Source organism: Neoarius graeffei, chromosome 20 (genome assembly GCF_027579695.1).
Source record: "Neoarius graeffei isolate fNeoGra1 chromosome 20, fNeoGra1.pri, whole genome shotgun sequence".
NCBI classification, from domain to species: domain Eukaryota; kingdom Metazoa; phylum Chordata; class Actinopteri; order Siluriformes; family Ariidae; genus Neoarius; species Neoarius graeffei.
In genome coordinates, this window is record NC_083588.1 from 44,150,750 (window position 1) to 44,169,124 (window position 18,375).

Genomic DNA, 18,375 nt, shown 5'->3' on the forward strand with positions numbered 1-18,375 from the left:
TTAGAGCCAAAAGAGGTAATCTGCAGCGTGAAAGATGGACCGTATGCAGTACGTACAGTCTTGGGATGGACAGTGAACGGGCCGCTGCGTGAGAACATCGGAAGCTGGTCAAAGGACGGATACCCACAGATCCAAATTAATCGGATATCCGTGGCTCGACTTGAAGAATTGTGGACCCAGCAATTCAAATATGATTTTCCCGAGAATGCTCAAGGAGAGCAGCTTGAGATGTCAAAGGAAGATCAACTGTTTATGGACAGAGTCACCACATCCACAAAACTGGTTGACGGTCACTACTCTATCGGATTGCCATTGAAGAACAAAGATGTGAAAATGCCTAACAATAGAGCAATGACAGAGCAACGAGCACTCAACATGAAAAAGAAGCTTCAGAGAAACCAGACGTTCCGAGAGGAATACGTCAGCTTCATGAACCAGGTCATAACCAAGGGATACGCCGTCAAGGTCCCAGACGAAGAGCTTAACAGGAGTGATGGAAAGGTGTGGTTTATTCCACATCATGCTGTCTACCACCCCAAGAAGCATAAACTTCGAGTGGTATTCGACTGCGGTGCTTCATATCAGGGAACCACACTTAACGAGCAACTACTGCAAGGGCCTGACATGACAAGCAGTCTGGTTGGAGTCTTAACACGATTTCGTCAGGAGCCAATCGCAGTTATGGCAGATGTGGAGGCCATGTTCCACCAGGTCAAGGTCCCATCTGAAGACGCAGACCTTCTCAGGTTTTTATGGTGGCCTGACGGGGATATCTCAAAGGAGCTGCAGGAGTACAGAATGGAGGTACACTTGTTCGGAGCCACCTCTTCACCCAGCTGTGCGAACTATGCGCTGAGAAGATGTGCCGAGGACAACAGGAGTACCTTTGATGCAGCAGCTGTGGAGACAGTGTTGAACAATTTTTACGTCGATGATTGTCTAAAATCAGTTAACTCAGAACAGGAAGCGATCAAGCTACTCCACGACTTGACGGCCATTTGTCAAACAGGAGGCTTTAGACTGACAAAATGGACGACCAACAGTCGAAACGTGCTGTTAACCATTCCGCTTGAGGACCGAGCAACAGAAGTCAAAGATCTTGATCTCGACCAGGACTCACTCGCCATCAAGAGAGCCTTGGGAGTACAATGGTGCATCCGGTCAGATCATTTCAAGTTTCAGGTGAACATCGAGCAGAAGCCTTTTACCAGGAGAGGAATCCTGTCTACAATGAGCTCTGTCTATGATCCACTAGGAATGTTGTCACCAGTCATACTACCTGCTAGAAACATCTTGCAAGAATTGTGTAGACTAAGAACAGCCTGGGATGACACTGTGCCAGAACACCTCGCACAACAATGGACCAAGTGGACTGAAGAACTCCAACAGCTCACTGACTTTCGAGTAACACGATGCTTTAAGCCACCTGGATTTGGCAAAACTGTGCAAGCTCAACTGCATCATTTTTGTGACGCATGTGAAATAGGCTATGGTACTGTCACGTACTTAGTCCAGAAGAATAGCAGCAACCAAGTACACTGTTCATTCGTCTTGGGGAAGGCGAGGGTCGCCCCTCTGAAACCAACTACCATCCCGCGGTTGGAGCTGACGGCGGCTGCCTTAGCTGTGAAGGTGGATGTCATGCTGAAGAAAGAGCTTCAGTTGCCGCTATCAGATTCCAAGTTTTGGACAGACAGTACTGCCGTACTCAAGTACATAGCCAATGAGAACATCAGATTTAAAACATTTGTGGCAAACAGGATCGCCACAATTCTGCAAGCATCAAAGGTGCATCAATGGAGCTATGTCAACACTCAGTTGAATCCTGCCGATTATGCCTCGAGGGGTCAAAGGGTGAACGCCTTCATGAGGAATGACGTCTGGATTGCTGGTCCCAGCTTCCTCAGTAAACCAGAAAGGGAGTGGCCAGACGAACCCAATCACCTAGAAGAGCTCACGGCTGAGGACCCTGAGGTGAAGAAAGGCGTGCTGGTTAACGCTACCACAGTAGAAAGCACTGATGCAATGCAGCAGCTAATCCAATACTACTCTTCATGGGTACGTCTCAAGAAGGCTGTGGCGTGGTTCACGCAACTCAAGCGAACCCTGGTGAACCTGTCTAGGAAGAGAAAAGAGTTGAAAGGATTGTACAGGGACGAACAACAGCTGAACAAAGAGATGTTGAGCTACAAAAAGGGTCTCAAACATACGTACTTGACTGTGGATGACCTGCAAAAAGCAGAGATCGCTATTATTAGCCATTGTCAAAACGATAACTTCCAAGAGGAAATATCTGCTCTTCGGAGAAAGGACTCCATTAAGAAGAGTAGTCGAATCTTCAGACTCAGTCCGCAACTGGAAGAGGGAATCCTTCGCGTTGGAGGGAGGCTCAGTCGAGCATCCATGCCAGCAGAAGCCAAGCATCCAATGATCATCCCTAAGAACCATCACGTGGCGGACTTGATTCTCCAGGATGCGCACGAGCGTTTAGGACACAGTGGACGTAATCATGTCTTGTCTCACGCACACCAAAGGTACTGGATCATTGACGCTCCCTCATCAATCAGAAGAATGCTGTCTCGGTGTATTACCTGTCGAAAACAACATGGTGCATCAGGCACACAAATGATGGCAGACCTACCAAGAAACAGAGTTCTACCAAATGAACCACCCTTTACCAGAACTGGTGTGGATCTATTCGGGCCATTCAGCGTCAAGCGGGGAAGAGTGTCTGTAAAAAAAGATATGGGGTGATATTCACCTGCCTTGCATGTCGTGCGGTCCACATAGAAATGGCAACATCATTGGAAACCGACTCCTTTATTCAAGCTCTGCGGCGCTTCATTGCGAGAAGGGGTCAAGTGAAGGAAATGAGATCCGACAAAGGGACCAACTTCGTTGGAGCCGACCACGAGCTGAGAAAGGCAATAAAGGCATGGAATACTTCACAAATCGAGAACAGCTTGCTCCAACGTGACATCACTTGGTTATTCAATCCACCATCTGGATCCCACCACGGAGGGGTGTGGGAAAGAATCATCCGCTCCATCAGGAAGATCATGGATGCCACTTTGAGAGAACAAAGCTTGGACGAGGAAGGTCTTCAAACGTTCTTCTGTGAATGTGAAGCCATCTTGAATAGTAGGCCTATCACTATGCCTTCTAATGACATTAATGACTTGGAAGCCCTTACCCCACAGCACTTACTCTTGCTCAAGACTAACCCCAACCTACCACCGGGTGTCTTTGATAAGGATGATACTTACGCACGCAAGAGATGGAGGCAAGTCCAATACATGAGTGATCTGTTCTGGAAACGCTGGACCAAAGAATATCTGCCTCAACTCCAGAAAAGACAGAAATGGAACAGTCCAGCGCGCAACTTCATCCCGGGAGATATAGTCTTGATCGTCGATGAATCAGCCCCTAGAGGATCATGGCTAATGGGAAGAATCGTGAAGACTGTGGAGGACGAACATGGAGTCGTCCGCAAGGTTCGAGTCAAGACGAAGATGAATGAACTTGAGCGGCCGATCACCAAACTCTGCCTGCTTCAAGAAGCAGAATGAAAAGGACTGTTAAGTACATTCAATGTTGTAATTGTTTCTAGGATAGAAAGCAATTAGGGGCCGGGTATGTAACGGCCAAAGTAGAGTTCATATAGATGTGAATTACAATTTATGTTACATGGTATATATAATTTCATTTGAGTGTGTAATTTCATATAAGTAGCTTATGTCATGATCAAGATGATGAATAATATGTGACAAGGTTAAAAGAATTAGAATCAGAATTCATATGTTAAGAATTAGAACTGTCTCACGCTTCTTAAGAATTAGAATTAGAAGTCATTCAGCTATATAAGAACGGTCTCGCGCTTCTCAGGGTAGATCTCGAGAAGCCGTGGAAGCGAACAGTTTTTCTTACCTGACACTCTGACTCTCTGACTCTCTGATATTGACTCACCGACTCTCTGTATCTTAGAACCTTTGTAATAGTTAAACGAGGATTAAAGTTCAACTTTCAGGACGTTTCAAGTGGATTTATTGCAAGGCACAGGGACACTGAGAGTGGAAACAGTTACTTTGGGACAGAGACTTCGTCAGCGTAAGCTATAGCACTTTTCTCAAGGTCTCACTACGAACGAGCCTCTACAGTACATAATATCATTAAAAGATTCAGAGAATCTTGAGAAATCTCTGTATGCAAGAGACAAGGCTGAAAACTGACACTGGATGCTTGTAATGTTCAGGCCCTCACGCGACACTGCATTAAAAGCAGACATGTGTCTGTCGTGGAAATCACTGTATGGGCTCAGGAACACTTCAGAAAACCATTGTCTGTGAAAACAGTTTATTACTGCATTCATAAATGCAAGTTAAAACCATATATAAACAATATCCAGAAATGCCGCCATCTTCTCTGGGCCTGAGCTCTTTTACGATTGACTGAGGTGAAGTGGAAAATTGTCCCGAGGTCTGACAAATCAAAAGTAGAATTTAATTTAATTTAATTTAATTAATTTATTTATTTTAAGAAATCATGGACACCACATCCTCCAGGTTAAAGAGGAGAGGGACCATTTGGCTTGTTATCAGTGCACAGTTGAAAAACCAGCATCTGTGATGGTACGAGGGTGCATTAGTACATATGACATGGGTAGCTTGTACATCTGGGAAGGCATTATTAATGCTAAATGATATATACACATTTCAGAGCAACATGCTGCCATCCAGACAAAATCTTTTTCAGGGAAGGCCTTCCTTCTTTCAGCAAGACAATGCCAAACCGCTTTCTGGACATATTAAAACTACATGGCTCCATAGTAAAAGAGTCAGTCCAGACCTGTCTCCTATTTAAAACATTTGGCGCATTATGAAGTGCAAAATATTACAAAGGAGACCCCAAACTGTTGAGAAACTAAAATTGTATATCAGGCAAGAATGGAACAACATTTCTCTTTCAAAACTACAGCAACTGGTCTCCTCAGTTCCCAAACATTTACAGTGTTGTAAAAAGTAGAGGTGATGCAACACAGTGGTAAACATGCCCCTGTTCCAACTGTTTTGAAACATTTTGCTGAGATCAAATTCAAAATGAGCATATCTCATCTCATTATCTCAAGCCGCTTTATCCTTCTACAGGGTCACAGGCAAGCTGGAGCCTATCCCAGCTGACTACGGGCGAAAGGCGGGGTACACCCTGGACAAGTCGCCAGGTCATCACAGGGCTGACACATAGACACAGACAACCATTCACACGCACATTCACACCTACGGTCAATTTAGAGCCACCAGTTAACCTAACCTGCATGTCTTTGGACTGTGGGGGAAACCAGAGCACCCGGAGGAAACCCACGCGGACACAGGGAGAACATGCAAACTCTGCACAGAAAGGCCCTCGCCGGCCCCGGGGCTCGAACCCAGGACCTTCTTGCTGTGAGGCGACAGCGCTAACCACTACACCACCGTGCCGCCAAAATAAGCATATATTTTTCAAAAGAAGAAACAATACAATTTCTCAGTTTCAACATTTGTCTTTGTTCTATTTTCAATTAAATATAGCATTTCCATGGTCTGCAAATTATCACATTGTTTTTATTTACAGTTTATACAGCGTCCCAACTTTTTCAGAATTGGGGTTGTATGCTAAAAAATACTAGACTAAAGCAAAAAGCTGGAAATAACAACCAGTACTTTTGGAGAGTCTTATATTCCATGGTGACAACTTGTTCTCAATTCATTTTTTTCTGTATTGTAAGGAAAAGCCAGACTACACTTTGTGGCGATGAAACAGTGGTCAAAACCTCCCATGATATACTATATAAAATTCTGGTGAAGGTCAGGTCAAGATTAAATAGCCTTAAACTTTGAAATTTAAAATTAGGACGTCTTTGGTTCATGTTTGTGTAGTCTCCATTCGCCCGCACTAGTCTACCTGAAAATTTCTCTCAGGTTTTGCCTATATTTTACTGAAAACCTATAAGGGAATTCTATGTTGATTCACTGCTTCTGCTAAAGTCATTTGTCAATAATAAAATCAGTTTTCATAATACAGACATTTAAATTTCATTTATTCATTCACTTTAACCTTTATCCTGGTCAAGGTGGCAGTGGATCTGAAGCCTATCCCAAGAACACTGGGCATAGTCTGGTTAGTTGCAAAAATAATTATAAGGAACTATACTGTGGAGTAACTACAGAGCCAAAACATGACTGGCATGATATGGCAATTAATTTTGCACAAGTAACAAATCAAATATTCTGCAAATGCAAACTGGAAGTACCTTCATACCTTCATGTGGTCATGACCCTCTTTACTCCATCATGTCTAAAACCCAGGACATGTCAGAAAAATATCTTACAGTGCTACAAAACATTATGCCATCATCATCATCTTCTCCCTTGTCCACTGTTGCCAGGTTGGGGTCTATGTGGACCCTATTGATCCACATGTCATATATTAATTGGAGCGTAGTTTTACGTCGGATGCCCTTCCTGCCACAACCCTCCCATTTCTGGGCCTGAGAAACAACCATTCACACACACATCTATAGACAATTTAGAGTAGCAAGTTAACCTAACCTGCATGCCTTTGGACTGTGCATGGGGAAAACCAGAGCCCCCGGAGGAAACCCACGCAGACATGGGGAGAATATGCAAACTCCACAGAAAAGCCCCTGTCGGCCACTGGGTTCAAACCCAGAACCTTCTTGCTGTGAGGCGACACTGCTAACCACTACACCACCATGCCACCCAAAGCATTATGCCATTTGTTGCATAATTTATCAGCTTCCCTCTCCAACACTTAGTGGAAAGAGACCATTCTTAATACAGCAGTGATACTGATATATATTGTAGTGACATCATGTGTTGCATTTGAGCCATCAGCTTTAGGCTACTGTCATCATAAATTGACCAACAGCCTGATGAAATGGACAATGAATGGGCTATAAACACAAACTGTGTATGCAAAAAATAGCTTTAGTCTCTAATTCTACACTTACTTGGTGGACCAACTGGGAAGTGTAGGCAAAGAAAAAAAAAAGCCCAGTGTTCAAAAAGTCCTGCAATGTTGCTAAATTTAAGGGTAGGGTAGAGATGAGATAATGTTCTTTGATATTCTATTTATACTATAGGCCATTTTTAATGTGTTCCATTGCCACAGACACTGCCATGTTAACAATGGTCAAACACACAAGTATCTGGTCAGAGGTGATCCTATTGTGTTCATTTTACCTCTTCTTCTAGCTGCTCTCATTAGGGGTCACCACAGCAGATCATCCAATGTATGATTTGCATAGGATTTTACAACGGATGCCCTTCCTGACGCAACCCTCCCCAATCTATCCGGTCTTGGGACCAGCATTAAGTATGCGCTGGCTTGTGCAACCCCAGTGGCTGTATTTTTATACCAAATCTGCATGTCTTTGAACTGTAGGAGGAAACCGGAGCACCCTGAGAAACCCCATGCAGATACAGGGAGAACCATCCATCCATTATCTGTAGCCGCTTATCCTGTACAGGGTCGCAGGCAAGCTGGAGCCCATCCCAGCTGACTATGGGCGAGAGGAGGGGTACATCACAGGGCTCACACACCATTCACACTCACGGTCAATTTAGACCCACCAGCCTAACCTGCATGTCTTTGGACTGTGGGGGAAACCGGAGCACCTGGAGGAAACCCACGCAGACACGGGGAGAACATGCAAACTCCACACAGAAAGGCCCTCGCCAGCTGCTGGGCTTGAACCCAGGACCTTCTTGCTGTGAGGCAACAGTGCTAACCACTACACCACCGTGCCGCCTACAGGGAGAACATGCAACAATTTAAAAAATGTTAACTTTACACTGGAGTACAAAGTAGTGGAGGGACGGCACGGTGGGGTAGTGGTTAGCGCTGTCGCCTCACAGCAAGAAGGTCCGGGTTCGAGCCCCGGGGCCGGCGAGGGCTTTTCTGTGTGGAGTTTGCATGTTCTTCCCGTGTCCGCGTGGGTTTCCTCCGGGTGCTCCGGTTTCCCCCACAGTCCAAAGACATGCAGGTTAGGTTAACTGGTGACTCTAAATTGACCGTAGGTGTGAATGGTTGTCTGTGTCTATGTGTCAGCCCTGTGATGACCTGGCGACTTGTCCAGGGTGGACCTCGCCTTTCGTCCGTAGTCAGCTGGGATGGGCTCCAGCTTGCCTGCGACCCTGTAGAACAGGATAAAGCGGCTACAGATAATGAGATGAGATGAGACAAAGTAGTGGATGATAAACTGTGCATGGAACAGATGCATATGTGCATATCATTGAATCAGTGCATGCTTAGGGTTAGGGATCTCATCTCATTATCTCTAGCCACTTTATCCTGTTCTACAGGGTCGCAGGCAAGCTGGAGCTTATCCCAGCTGACTACGGGTGAAGGGCGGGGTACACCCTGGACAAGTCGCCAGGTCATCACAGGGCTGACACATAGACACAGACAACTACTCACACCTACGGTCAATTTAGAGTCACCAGTTAACCTAACCTGCATGTCTTTGGACTGTGGGGGAAACCGGAGCACCCTGAGGAAACCCACGCGGACACGGGGAGAACATGCAAACTCCACACAGAAAGGCCCTCGCCGGCCACGGGGCTCGAACCCGGACCTTCTTGCTGTGAGGCGACAGCGCTAACCACTACACCACCGTGCCGCCTAGGGTTTGGGATATGCAGTATATCCAAGAAGTAAAAAAATCCCTTAGCTGAAACTCAAAGGACTTTTGTTAAGTGCTGTGAAAGTATGTCACTGGGCCACGAGGCTCTTCAGCGGGTCACATGGACACATTTCACGCCTCGTGCAGGTTCAGGGAAGCGCCTCCTGCGCTCTCAGCTGCACCAAGCCTCAGTTAAAAAAAACCAAACCAAACCAAAACAAAAAGCCCTGGCGTCCTGACGGAGCGCTTCATAGCGACACACTGCGATGGAGTGACAACGCGCACTGGAGTCTCACATGCTTTCAGTTGCGCTCAGACAACAAACCGGCACGTCAGTGCGTCTCAACACCTTCTCTACCTGTAGTCTGGCGAGCTGACTGGAAAATTCTGTCGGCTGAAACAACCAACAGTGCGTCTTTCCCCTTATCATCCGTATTATATTCTTGTAAGGTTTGCATTTCAAGATTATAGTCTGTCTTAGATTTTAGTTTTCATTTCGACACCTGTATGACTGGAGCACAGAATGACTACGACGATGGACTCGAACAACAACACTGGTAAGAAATACTGCAAGCGTAAAGCATAAATATTCCTATTTATTATTGTGTTTTAGATTCGTTTGAGCTTTTGATTACTGCTAGACATTTGTTCATTAGATGTGTTAAATAATCATATTCTAGACGGTGGGATGTGTACTTATTACCTATATTGTGAGCCATGATTTCAGTGTTTACTAATGTTTACATGAAGAGCATAAACAGTGATTATGATATGATATATGATACGATGTAACATCAGCTAATTTCTCCTGAGCCCTAATATATTCAGTACACCTTGAAAAATTAGGGGAAACTACGGGAATATATATCCTACACATTATTCATCTTATTGGTTACTGGATATTAGCCCTGAAAAAGCCGTAAATAGGACATCACGTGTTCTCGTGGAAGACAGTATTCTCGTGTTTGGGGAAATAGGTCAAGACAGAAAAGTCAGGTGTACGGCCATCCTTGCGGTGCGGGCAGTGTCGCGTGTCCAAGGCATGTTCACATGGAGAGCCATGTGCGCTTTGTTTTCAATCCACCTCTCCTCCTTCGACCATTGGCGCGCTTGCGCTCATTACATAATCTCCCCGCCTGAGCCAGGCCCATTGTGACGTAGCCATGTGAGCCACGTGAGCCATGCGCGCGTTCGGATTGGATAGTTCCAAGACTGCCAAGCCTGAGCACGGGGATCTGATGCGGGCTGCATCTCATAACCTACTGTAGTTTTCAAAGTAGGGCATGGAAGCAATCCAAGAAAACGTAACAGTTTTTTCTCCTCCACCTTCTGTTGACATGGATACATAGATAACATACTGAGGAAGATAGCTATTTCAGAATATCCTGAAACTGGAAACATGCCACGCTTTATATAGGCGAAATTATGTTTTTTTTTTGTTAACATAAGACTACAGATACGATTTTATAAATAGAATTTATTCGATATCGAAAAAAGATAAATTTCCTTTGATTAGAACGTTTATTTCATAACATCCACGTAGGCTATTAAACCAATAATACAAATTATATTTAATATAGGTTATGTGAATGTCGGAGATACGATTTTATAAATAGAATTTATTCGATATCGAAAAAAAGATACATTTCCTTTGATTAGAACGTTTATTTGACAAGCTGTTTTATTTTATTTACAAGCTATGTAAAAGTGAACATTTAGAATGACGGTACTCAGGGCTCCCATCTGGAAAGCGGATCCTCATTAAAAGAGCCGGTCTCGTTGAGAAGCCGCGTGTCGGCGCACGTGGCACGGCGGCGTGCTCGGATGACGCGCGAGGCACATTACACGCATGCGCGTTTCAGTCATGGGGTTTTCCTAGTGTCGCTGCATCAGGGTTTTGTTATTTAGCAGTTCTGTTATTTATGATGTTGTTATTACTTCAGCCACCATAGCATAACTATGCTATAAAAATTAAGAGACAAGAGAGAAGCGTGGATTTGGGCTGGCACATGCGCCTGCACGTGTTACTGTTGTGTTCCACCTGACACAGTGACTCTGACACTTCTTGTTCGATTACACAATGGTTATATAATCTTAGGAGCCATTTGGCCTCTTTCATGTTTGGAGGAACAGAACTTGACAGACTCAATGCTGTCTCACTGTCATGTCCTGGTTAAACAGGTTTTAATGAGGTTAGAAAAATCCAACGCAAAAGCAAACACTAAAATAAGTAAATACTAACATAAATAATAAAGATTGATGAAGAATGGGTGTGGAGTGGAGAGATGGAGGTAGAACTTGTCATTCGGGAAAGAAAGTGTGAACAGGGAAAATTTGCTGTTCACTAGGATTTACCTGACTTCACAAATAAAATAAAACTGGTGGGAGAAGAAAGCATTTGGGAATCAATGTATCGATAAGACTTCACTGTCTTGTTTGTATTCTGTTAAGAGTAAGCTGACTTACAGTATGCTATCATGATCGTGCTTAAACAATTTTATGACAGATGAAGATCTGAATCTTAATCACAGCTTGGAATGAGTCTACAGCATGACACACAAGCTCGACCACGTGGCTGAATATTGTCCCAGCTACAATCACAAGCATAACCCTTATATAACATGATATGACTGCACAGTTATTTTGTATCCTCAGCCTTCTTCCGTTTTTAGTAGACACGCAGAAGCAAATTGTTACCATAATCCTGAAAAGTATTTCCCTCTCTTCCATTCACTAGGAGGAGTAATCTCTTACATCGGATCATGTGGAGGTTCTCCTAACCGCACCAGCCCAGTATCTATGTATAGCGAGAATTCCAACAGCAGTATGCAATCACTGACTCAGCCATGCTTTGGGTCATCTTTCCCACCTTCACCTAATGGTTCCCATGATTCTTCACGCATGTACACTAGCAGCAGTAGCTCCAGCAGTAGCTCCAGCAGTTCAGCATATGGTGAAGATGGGAACTCATCAAGTTCAGGAGGATCCCCAAGGGGGGTTGATGAAAGCAATGTCACATACAACTCACCAAACAAACCAGTTGCTACTCTTACAAGTGAGTAAAATAGCCTTTTTGTTCAGCACCACACTTGATGCATTCATGATTGTGACTGATATCATTCTGGTTTTTTTTTTTTTGGTATATAAAAGAGCTAAATGGAATGGTGCTACTCTGCAAAGTCTGTGGAGATGTGGCATCAGGCTTTCATTATGGTGTCCATGCTTGTGAAGGCTGTAAGGTAAACATATTATTATTGTTAAATTGTGACATGCCACTTGGAAGACTACATTCAGATTCAAAAACAGCGGTGTTTTTCTTTTCACCTTTGGTAGGGGTTCTTCCGTCGGAGCATCCAGCAGAACATTCAGTACAAAAAGTGCCTGAAGAACGAAACCTGTACTATTATGAGGATTAACCGCAATCGGTGTCAGCAGTGCCGATTCAAGAAGTGTTTGTCTGTTGGCATGTCTCGTGATGGTGAGTTGTACTGACAATATATTTCCTTCTGCTAAAAGTAAAAACTCAACCCCAAATAACATTTCTATTTTCTTACAATTACAGCTGTCCGTTTTGGTCGCATCCCGAAACGTGAAAAACAGCGCATGCTAGCTGAGATGCAAAGCGCCATGAATAACATGGTGAACAATCAGCTGCAGAATGAATTCCAACTGGCTTCTCTCAAAACCAGCACCTCATTCTCTTCATCTTCATCCTCATCGTCCTCATCTCCCTGCCCAGGTCTGACAGTGACTTCTCAACCCCAGCCTTCTGCTGTGCCTGTAGCTCCTTCCCCTTCTCCACCAGCTCCAGCATCGCCTTCTGCTCAAACTGCTCAGAGCCCTCCTCGGGTTGCCACCTCCCCACCACTGTGCCCTAGTCCTGGCCTGGATAGCACCATCACCGCCATTACCAGAGCACATCGTGAGACCTTTGTCTATGCTCACGATAAGCTAAGTGCATCACTTCAGCCCCAAAATAGGGTTGATCTGGATAGCCACAACCGTAATTGCTTTGCTTCTGGCGGCTACAATATGAATAGCCACAATTCCATATATCAATCTAATGCAGCTCTACAGTGCAATGGCTTCAAGCCTGATAACAAACAACACTTTCAGTTCTCACCAGTCTCCAACCAGCAGGATCAGAAGCTGCCACAACAAAACAATTTGCAACAAATCCCCAACAGCTGCTGGTATGGGGCTCAGCAGGGTAAAGGGAACAGCAACAATATCCTGGTGCAAAACTGCCCATGGAAGAACCGCAAGGACATTCTGTTGGTGAGTCTGCAGTTATCTGGTCTGATTAAAAAGGATACATCTGGGACACTTTATAGACCAATAGACCGCAGCATTGGTGATGACCAAACTGTTTAATGATAATAAATAATGAGATACTAATTGTGAACAGGACCAACCTTCTCACTAGTACACAAAAACTATGTAATCCGATATAAACTAAAGCATTTCCTAAACCATTTTTACATTTTCCAGGCTTGTCCAATGAACATGCATCCTCAGGCAGATCCTAACAAGACACCACAAGAGATTTGGGAAGATTTCTCCCTGAGCTTCACACCAGCTGTGCGTGAGGTGGTGGAGTTTGCCAAGCATATCCCAGGTTTCAGCGCTCTATCCCAAAATGATCAGATCACCTTGCTGAAAGCAGGCACCTTTGAGGTAGGCTCTTGACCATGTGTTAATTTAAATAATGAAACAAACTTGTCTTGTATTATAAGAAGAAAATATACATTAGAAGAAGAAATTCACAAGTACTATATTGAAGCAAAACATACAGAGATGAGATAAAATAATCCATGATATGAAAATTTCATGCGTTCAAGATTCATTGTTTAGAGGAGTGTCAGATAAGTTGTGCGATTTGTCAGGTCCTTAGCTTAACTAGATGATCTACTATGTTTAGTAGGGTTATTTGAGTCAGTAGCTGGTTCCCTCCAGAGTTTTCCTCAGGATAGCTGGCGCTCAAAAGCTTTGAAGTTTTATCCAGTAAAGCTAATGATTAGAGGCCTTGGGGCCGAAACGATCCCAAACTATTCTCAAACTTTAAATGGGTAAGAAGCCTGGCTTGCTGGCTTGGAGCTGGACATGGAATGCAAGTGCCCAGTGGGCCACTTTTGATAAGGAGAACTGGTGCTGTGGGATGAACTGAATGCCAGATTAAGGCACCCGATGCCAATGCTCATCAGACCCCATAAAAGGTATTGGTTGATATAGACAGCAGGACAGAGGCCATGGAAATTGAAATCTGCTAAGGAGTGTGTAACAACTCACCTGCCAAATCAACTAGCTCTGAAAATGGATGGCGCCGGAGCATTGGGCCCATACCCAGCCATCGCTAGCACCCCCACCCCACCCACACACACACACACACACGAGGCAGGCCTAAGCTGTGACGAGTAGGAGGGCCGCTGCGGTGGTGCGGAAGCCTCGGGCACGGGCCTGGGTGGAGCCGCCACAGGTGCAGATCTTAGTGGTAGTAGCAAATATTCAAATGAGAGCTTTGAAGGCTGAAGTGGAGAAGGGTTCCATGTGAACAGCAGTTGAACATGGGTCAACATGGGTACAGAATTAAGGGATGGGGGAATGCTGTTCTGAAGGATGGAGCGATGGCCTCCATCGCCCCCGGCTGATCGAAAGAGAGTCAGGTTCAGACTTCAAGTTGGAAGACAGAAGGGAGCATCTAGGCTAATTATTTCAAATTTTGTCTTTGGGAAATTTTCCACCTCCAAATCTTTCTTGGGAGATTTGTTACATTATCATACCAGATTGGAAATACATGGTATTTCAGTGGCAACGTTTGATACCTCACGTAGTGCTAGCTAGTTTTCCAGCCTCTTTTTATATTGTGTTCAAAAGCCACACAATCCAGGTTTATTGAGAAAGAATTCACATCTTTGCTGATCCTTGTGTTGGGTTAGCTTTGCTGTTCCCATCACACTTATAATGTGAAACTTTCACACTCATGCAGGAATAGTATGAAAGGTCTCCCAGTGTTAGGGAACCCAACGCTCAGTTAAGTTTTATTTGTCATAAATTTGTAATGAATGCACCCTGAAACAGTCATCCCTCCAGTTCATGGTCAACAAACCTGAGTGATCACATTAGAGGGGCAAGGCAGCAGTTTATACAATTTAATGTCCATGAACCATAGACTGTATATACATGACTACATAAGGTCTATGCTGTGAAGTCCAGATCTGCATCTTTATCTAGGAAAGGCTATTTAATATTAGCCCTGACACGTACAAGGTGTGATTAATATCAGTTATCATGCGAGTCATTAAGAGGATTACAAACATAATTACTTTTTTGATAATTTGTTGTTTGGTGACATGATGAATTGCTAGGCATACAGCAATGATAGTGTTCATTTTGATATACATACTATTCTCCACCCTTAGCATTCACTAACCTTGGTCTGATTCTCTCCCTGGTTCTTTCATAGGTGCTGATGGTACGTTTTGCATCCTTGTTTAATGTCAAGGAGAAGACTGTCACATTTATTTCTGGCACTACCTACAGCCTGGAAGCTTTGAAGAGCATGGGAATGGGAGCTCTGTTGGGCACCATGTTTGACTTCAGTGAGAAACTCAGTGCACTTGAGCTGTCTGCACAGGAGCTGGGTCTTTTTACTGCTGTAGTGCTGGTTTCTACAGGTTAGCATTTTCCTGGCTTTCATGTAGGTCACCTTCTTGTAAATGAACAATCAAGATATAAAATCATGCTTTTTATGTCATTAATTTAATAGATGAGTAGTATAAATGTCAAAGTGGCAGCAATGGTGTATAATATGTGCAAATAATTTATTCTCTCATTGTTCAGATCGCTCTGGTATAGAAAATGTAAAGTCGGTGGAGATGCTCCAGGACAGCCTGATTAAAGCCCTTCGTGCATTGGTCAGCAAGAGCACCCCTGGTGATGTCTCTCGTTTCACCAAGCTGCTGCTCAAACTGCCAGATCTGCGCACACTTAACAACATGCACTCTGAGAAGCTTCTCTCCTTCCGCATTGATGCATAAGAAGGCTTTGGCAGCTGTTACTACAAGCCAGCTGAGTCTATAGGAGTGGGTACTGGAGGGTATAATTGAAGGCTTTACAAATTTACCATTGCTGTTCCACCAGCATATACTTGGCTCTGATGGTGCTCAAAGACTTGAACGATGATTACAGATTTGAAGGGACACACAAGCACTAAGTGCATTGGAACGGTGACATGACTAATTTTTTTTTTAAGTTTCTCTGCATTACATTACAGGCACTTAGCAGACACTCTTATCCAGAGCGATGTACAATGAGCACACACATATACCCAGCCTGGAGAGCAGTTGGGGGTTAGCTGCCTTGCTCAAGGGCACTTCAGCCATGGATTTTTCCTGCCGGTCCAGGGAATCGAGCCACCTTTTGGGCCCAAAGCTACTTCTCTAACCTTTAGGCCATGGTTGCCCTGGTCAAAGTGTATAATATGTGCAAATAATTTATAATTCAGGTACTGTAACCAATGACCTTGATGTTTTTAATTCTTAAACTGAAGGACATGGACTCAAAGGCCCAATTTACACCTTGCATTAACATGAAATCGACTGGTAGTATTGCCACATCACAGCTCCAGTGTCCCTGGTTCAATTCAGAGCTCAATTTACTGTCTGTGTGGAGTTTTGCATATTCTTCCAATGTCCATATGGGTTTTCTCTGGGTTCGTGGGTTTCCTCCGACCTCCTAAAAACATGCCGGTAGGTTATTTGATTCTTCCAAATTTCACCTAGGTGTGAATGTGTGTACACATGGTGCCCTGAGATGGACTGGAGTCCTATCCAGGGTGTATTCCTGACTCATGCCCAGCATTCCCAGGATGAGCTCCCGATCCACTGTAACCATGACAAGGATAAAGCAGTTATTGGAGATGAAGGAATTAACATGCAATCTGTATTCAGTCTGACTCTCGCATTTATCCCTGATGTTTATATACATACAGGAGGAAGGGTTAGATGATTAGATTGTACAGTCCCTACTTACACCCAGGTTCTTTTTTTCTATTTTAATAATATGATGCATCATGTTACTTCTCTTCCCAATACCAACCTGATGCAAATACACTGTATAGACTGTTTACACCTACCTAACATCTGATAATGGTGAGAGCCAGACACTGGATCCCTGGAGGTAACATGACTGATCCTCATTAATGCAAGGGATAAATGGAGCCAAAGCTTCAAACAATCTTGGACCTCCAGTCTATTGGAGTCCAGTCTGTGGGAATCATAAGAGAGCTGGGATGAAGGAGGATAGAACAGTCTGAAGTTGGTTCCTTAAATAGGCTACAATACACATCACATCCCACTTTAAAAAAAAAAATGGACCAGATCAGGAATGCAAATGAAAAACAATTCATGTGAGGGATTGCATACCACCTCTGTTAAGTCTCTGCCATTTTGTAAAAATGTGTACATATGAATCTGTATTTACTTGAAATGTTCTAAAATGTATATATTCTATGCATAAATATATTTTTTGTACAGTGTAATGAAAAGTTATGATATAAAAGTATAAGATGTCAAGTGTAGTCAGATGTCATTTACAGCATAAAGACTTACTCTTAAACATGTCTGTGTGTTTTGTCTTCTTTGATGACACTGTATAACAAGTTTTGTTCTTGGGTAGTAAGTGTTATTTTCTCATTGCTTCTGCCTCTGAAGTATAGAAAATGGCTATTAATCCCTTCAAACTTTGCTTTTGTTAGCAGGACATTGGAATTTTGAAATTTATCCATTTTCACTGAGAAAGCAGGAAAATTTGAGTCTTTGTTCACATAAAGTTACAGAATAATAAAAGGCAGCATGTTTTGATATTTAACTTTTTTCTGAATTTGTGGTAACAAAAAGACACAAATTCACTTCTTTTCTCAATGAAAGCAAGCCAATTTCAAAATACCACTGTTCTGGTCACAAAAGCAAAGCTTGAGGGTAATAATAGCCATTTTCTATACTTTTACGGAAAAGCAATTAGGAAAAAAGGCTTACTACCCAGGAACGAAACCAAGATGTTACACTGTCAGAAATAGGGGTACAGTAGGAGTCCATTTCTGTCCCCCTAGGTACAATCTCCACTAATGTACCTGCTAGGGCTAATTATTGGACTTCAAGGTAACTATGTGTACCTTTTTAGGGTCAAAAAGGTACATATATGTTCCCAATCAGTATATAAATGACACAAATAAGTACCTTAGAGGGTACTACCTCCATGACAAGCCATTGTATACCTAAAGGTACAAGAATGTACTTTGTTTTCTGACTGTACGTAGTGTTATTACATTTTTACAAAGTTAACTCTTTTCATCAAAATTACTAAAAACAACTGGGTCCACAAATGGGTCTGGGTGATTTATTCATTTTTATTATATTGACACAGTCACAAACAAAAAGTACCCATATTTATCAAAACAATTTATCAGTTGGGTGGCACGGTGGTGTAGTGGTTAGCACTGCCGCCTCACAGCAAGAAGGTGCGGGTTCGAGTCCCGTAGCCGGCAAGGGCCTTTCTGTGTGGAGTTTGCATGTTGCCCATGTGGGTTTCCTCCGGGTGCTCCGGTTTCCCCCACAGTCTAAAGACATGCAGATTAGGTTAACTGGTGACTCTAAATTGACCGTGAGTGTGAATGGTTGTCTGTGTCTATGGTGGGG

General features: G+C 43.5%; 1 protein-coding gene across 1 annotated transcript; it reads left to right on the forward strand.

The window, feature by feature from the left end:
• Positions 1 to 8,913: 8,913 nt before the first annotated feature.
• nr1d1 (nuclear receptor subfamily 1, group d, member 1) lies at positions 8,914 to 17,235 on the forward strand. The gene is made up of 8 exons (XM_060902627.1): positions 8,914 to 9,237; positions 11,418 to 11,735; positions 11,831 to 11,919; positions 12,014 to 12,158; positions 12,243 to 12,958; positions 13,172 to 13,357; positions 15,144 to 15,354; positions 15,521 to 17,235. The coding sequence occupies exons 1-8, from the start codon at positions 9,204 to 9,206 to the stop codon at positions 15,715 to 15,717; spliced, it is 1,896 nt and encodes a 631-aa protein (XP_060758610.1). The 5' UTR covers positions 8,914 to 9,203; the 3' UTR covers positions 15,718 to 17,235.
• The last annotated feature ends 1,140 nt before the right edge of the window (positions 17,236 to 18,375 follow it).